General features: G+C 32.0%; 1 protein-coding gene across 2 annotated transcripts; it reads right to left on the bottom strand.

Annotated features, from left to right (window-relative positions):
- Positions 1 to 2,101, bottom strand: LOC102681315. 2 transcript variants are annotated; one of them, XM_006609519.2, is made up of 3 exons: positions 1,612 to 2,101; positions 1,354 to 1,533; positions 1 to 199 (listed from the first exon to the last, which is right to left on the bottom strand). In XM_006609519.2, the coding sequence occupies exons 1-3, from the start codon at positions 1,885 to 1,887 to the stop codon at positions 149 to 151; spliced, it is 507 nt and encodes a 168-aa protein (XP_006609582.1). In that variant the 5' UTR covers positions 1,888 to 2,101; the 3' UTR covers positions 1 to 148. The 2 variants fall into 2 exon arrangements, with proteins under 2 accessions (XP_006609582.1, XP_006609583.1); XM_006609520.2 differs by having other exon boundaries at positions 1,618 to 2,100.
- Positions 2,102 to 2,820: the final 719 nt, after the last annotated feature.

The following is a 2,820-nucleotide window of genomic DNA, read 5'->3' as shown; positions in this document are numbered from 1 at the left end:
TTTTTTTTTTTTTTTTTTTTTTTTTTTTTTTTTTTTGATTTCACTTCGTGAATTCGAGCCGGCTGCCGCTTGTCTATCTATTTATGACAGTTAGTTGTTCGCAACGTCGTTCTTCTTGTCGGTTGTTTTCAACATCGATGTCGACAGATTAAAACAGGTATGGCGATGGTTCGCAGAACCCACAATCTGTGCACATTCTCTGTGTGAAAGAAAGAAAGAAAAAAAAAAGAATATTCGATGTAAAGAGAGAGGACATTTAAAAATTTGAAATTTGAAATTTAAAATTTTTAATACAGGTTTAACGCCTCCTACGATGTAACGTGCCGAGTTTGTTTTGTCTCCGATTTTTTCGACTCGCACAAAATGGCCTAATCAAAGGAAGAGGACTGATCGAATCTGTCAAATTTACGAAGATTCATTTGGTTCTTTTCCCCGTATCTCGTTCGATCATTTGATTGTCATCATTGAGATAGTTTGAAGAAAAGAAATTTGCGATGCAAAATTTCTTAACGACACGCTATCGTCGAGTCCACAATAAAATCAAAGATGTTCGATTGTCGGATTTCAAATATAAATTCTCCAAAGTACGTTAAAAAGAAATATAATAATCTTTTAACTTTTCCTTTTAAAAATTGAAATTGATCTTGATTCAAATTAGTTCTCGTTGATTTTTTTCTTTTTTCTTTAGGGTATTAAACAAATCAAAGAATTGCGTCAACACATCGAATCATTGCCTTTGATGAGCAAATTCTCCGTTCTCGGCACGAAGATCACTCAATTTCCGTATCACGATTATTGGCAAAAATCATTGCCGTTCAGATATTGGACATTTGGTTTGATCGTTTGTTTGCCTGTCTTTTATCAATTTCGATCCGTGGCAAAGGCTAACGCGAAATTGAGTCGTGAGAAATTGGAAATATTTAGACAGAATATAGAAGGACAGACGGAAAGCAATGAGATTAGGAAGTAAGGACGTATTTCACGTGATAACGATTGATTCGAACGGAAACATTTTCGGGAAGACAATCCTTTTGAAGGTCTCTCTAAGGTAGAAGAAAGATAGAAAAAAGTATTACGGTTCAATTAATAAGCTAAGAAGCATTAAACGAGACTTGAAATTATTCGAAATATCTTTATCGCATCAAAGTATAAATAATACAGTGTTTGATAATCGGACCATTGAAAGGTATTAACAAATCGATCTAATGAATAAAGTTTAAAACAGTGATTGTCCATTATGCGATTTAAATTTAAATGTTTTGATGCAAGATGTAAGATAAATTGTTGTTCGTATTAAACGTGACATTATACGTGAAATGTACATTGGTCGTTTTTTTAATGTAACAAACTCACCGTTGGATAATCTTCCGTTAATCCGAATTCGCCTAACCGATAATACACCGACCTATTCTCTACGAAACTTTTGAAATCGTATCGTGGCATCGTTGGAACTCTCATTTGCCAGAACGGCTCTCTGAGATTCGCTCCTAAATTCAATATGTCGCGTTGCCTATAATAGATTCGGAGCGGTAACTGAAAACAAAAAATTTTCAAATTATCTTTAACTTTATTAATTAATTTTTTCTAATTCACACACACACACACACACACACACACCTCCTCTTCCTTTGTTTGTTCTTCTTCCTTCTTGATCGTTTCCTCGGGTGTATCCGGTCTTGATGAAAATGGCGTTTCATCGGGTGTTGATGATTCGGTGGTGGAGGGTATGAAACTGGAGATTCCACTTGATTCACTCGCGGTACTCGGTGAAATCGGTGGATTGCCAGACAAAATTCTCAAACCTCGTTCGTACAAAATTCTTGCCCCTATAGAGGCAAAATGTTCAGGCTCTAGACCAGATAAAGGCAAGGCTATCGATAATGCCATTTTTATTCTTTCTTTTCCTTTTCGTTTCTTTTCGTTTCTTTTCTTTCCTTTTCTTTTCTTTTAAAATCTTGTTATAATTTCAAACTTTTTCGTCGATGTATATTAAATTTGTATATCAAATTCTCTTTAGATTTTATTTCAATTAGAACGATCGATTGCTAGAGACCGTTTACGACATTAACCGACAACTAACTGAAGATTTGATAGGCTCTTCTTCTTGTACAATAGGTAATTCTTCTTCTTGTACGTTTGTATAATATCTTCTCTATAATAATAATATACGTATACATATATTCAAATGAGATTGTATGTGAAGGTAAACACGACCTTTCAAATTTTTGAATAGGATTAGTAACGATTATGTTACATATAATAATATGAAATAAATATTATAATTTTTTCGATTATTTAGTTTAATGTAAAGTAATAAGAAAGTTTAAATTTTACATTTAATTTAAAAATGATTAATTTTTAATTTATTTATTATCACTTTAATATTTGTATTATTCTATGTTTTATATTGCCTTATTATTTTTCGTAGAAAAAGTGTTTCAAATCTTGTTCAAAGATTTATTTAATAATTTAGCAAATTATAATACCTTTAGGATGGTAAAGATGTGAATGTTTTTATCGACGAAAGGCACTGATCTTCCGTCGGTAACTGCTTGCAGTTTCAGCGTTTACCGACAATTCATTTACCATTTGTACCGACTATATGGAAGAATATTTCTTTATCGACAGCTGTACATATATTTATATACCGAGGATAAAAAATATATTATCTTATTTTATATAATTTAATAGAACAATATCGTAGAATATCGAGCTAAAAATGAATTGTACAATCGTCGAATTTAGAATTTAGAATTTTGCTCTGAAATTATTAATTCTGAATTCATCTCTTTTGTCGATAATGAAGATTTCTCTGCGCTA

This window comes from Apis dorsata, unplaced genomic scaffold (assembly GCF_000469605.1).
Source record: "Apis dorsata unplaced genomic scaffold, Apis dorsata 1.3 scaffold_57, whole genome shotgun sequence".
Classification (NCBI taxonomy): Eukaryota; Metazoa; Arthropoda; class Insecta; order Hymenoptera; family Apidae; genus Apis; species Apis dorsata.
The sequence above is the reverse complement of the archived record's forward strand: the minus strand, read 5'-3'. Positions and strand labels throughout refer to the sequence as shown.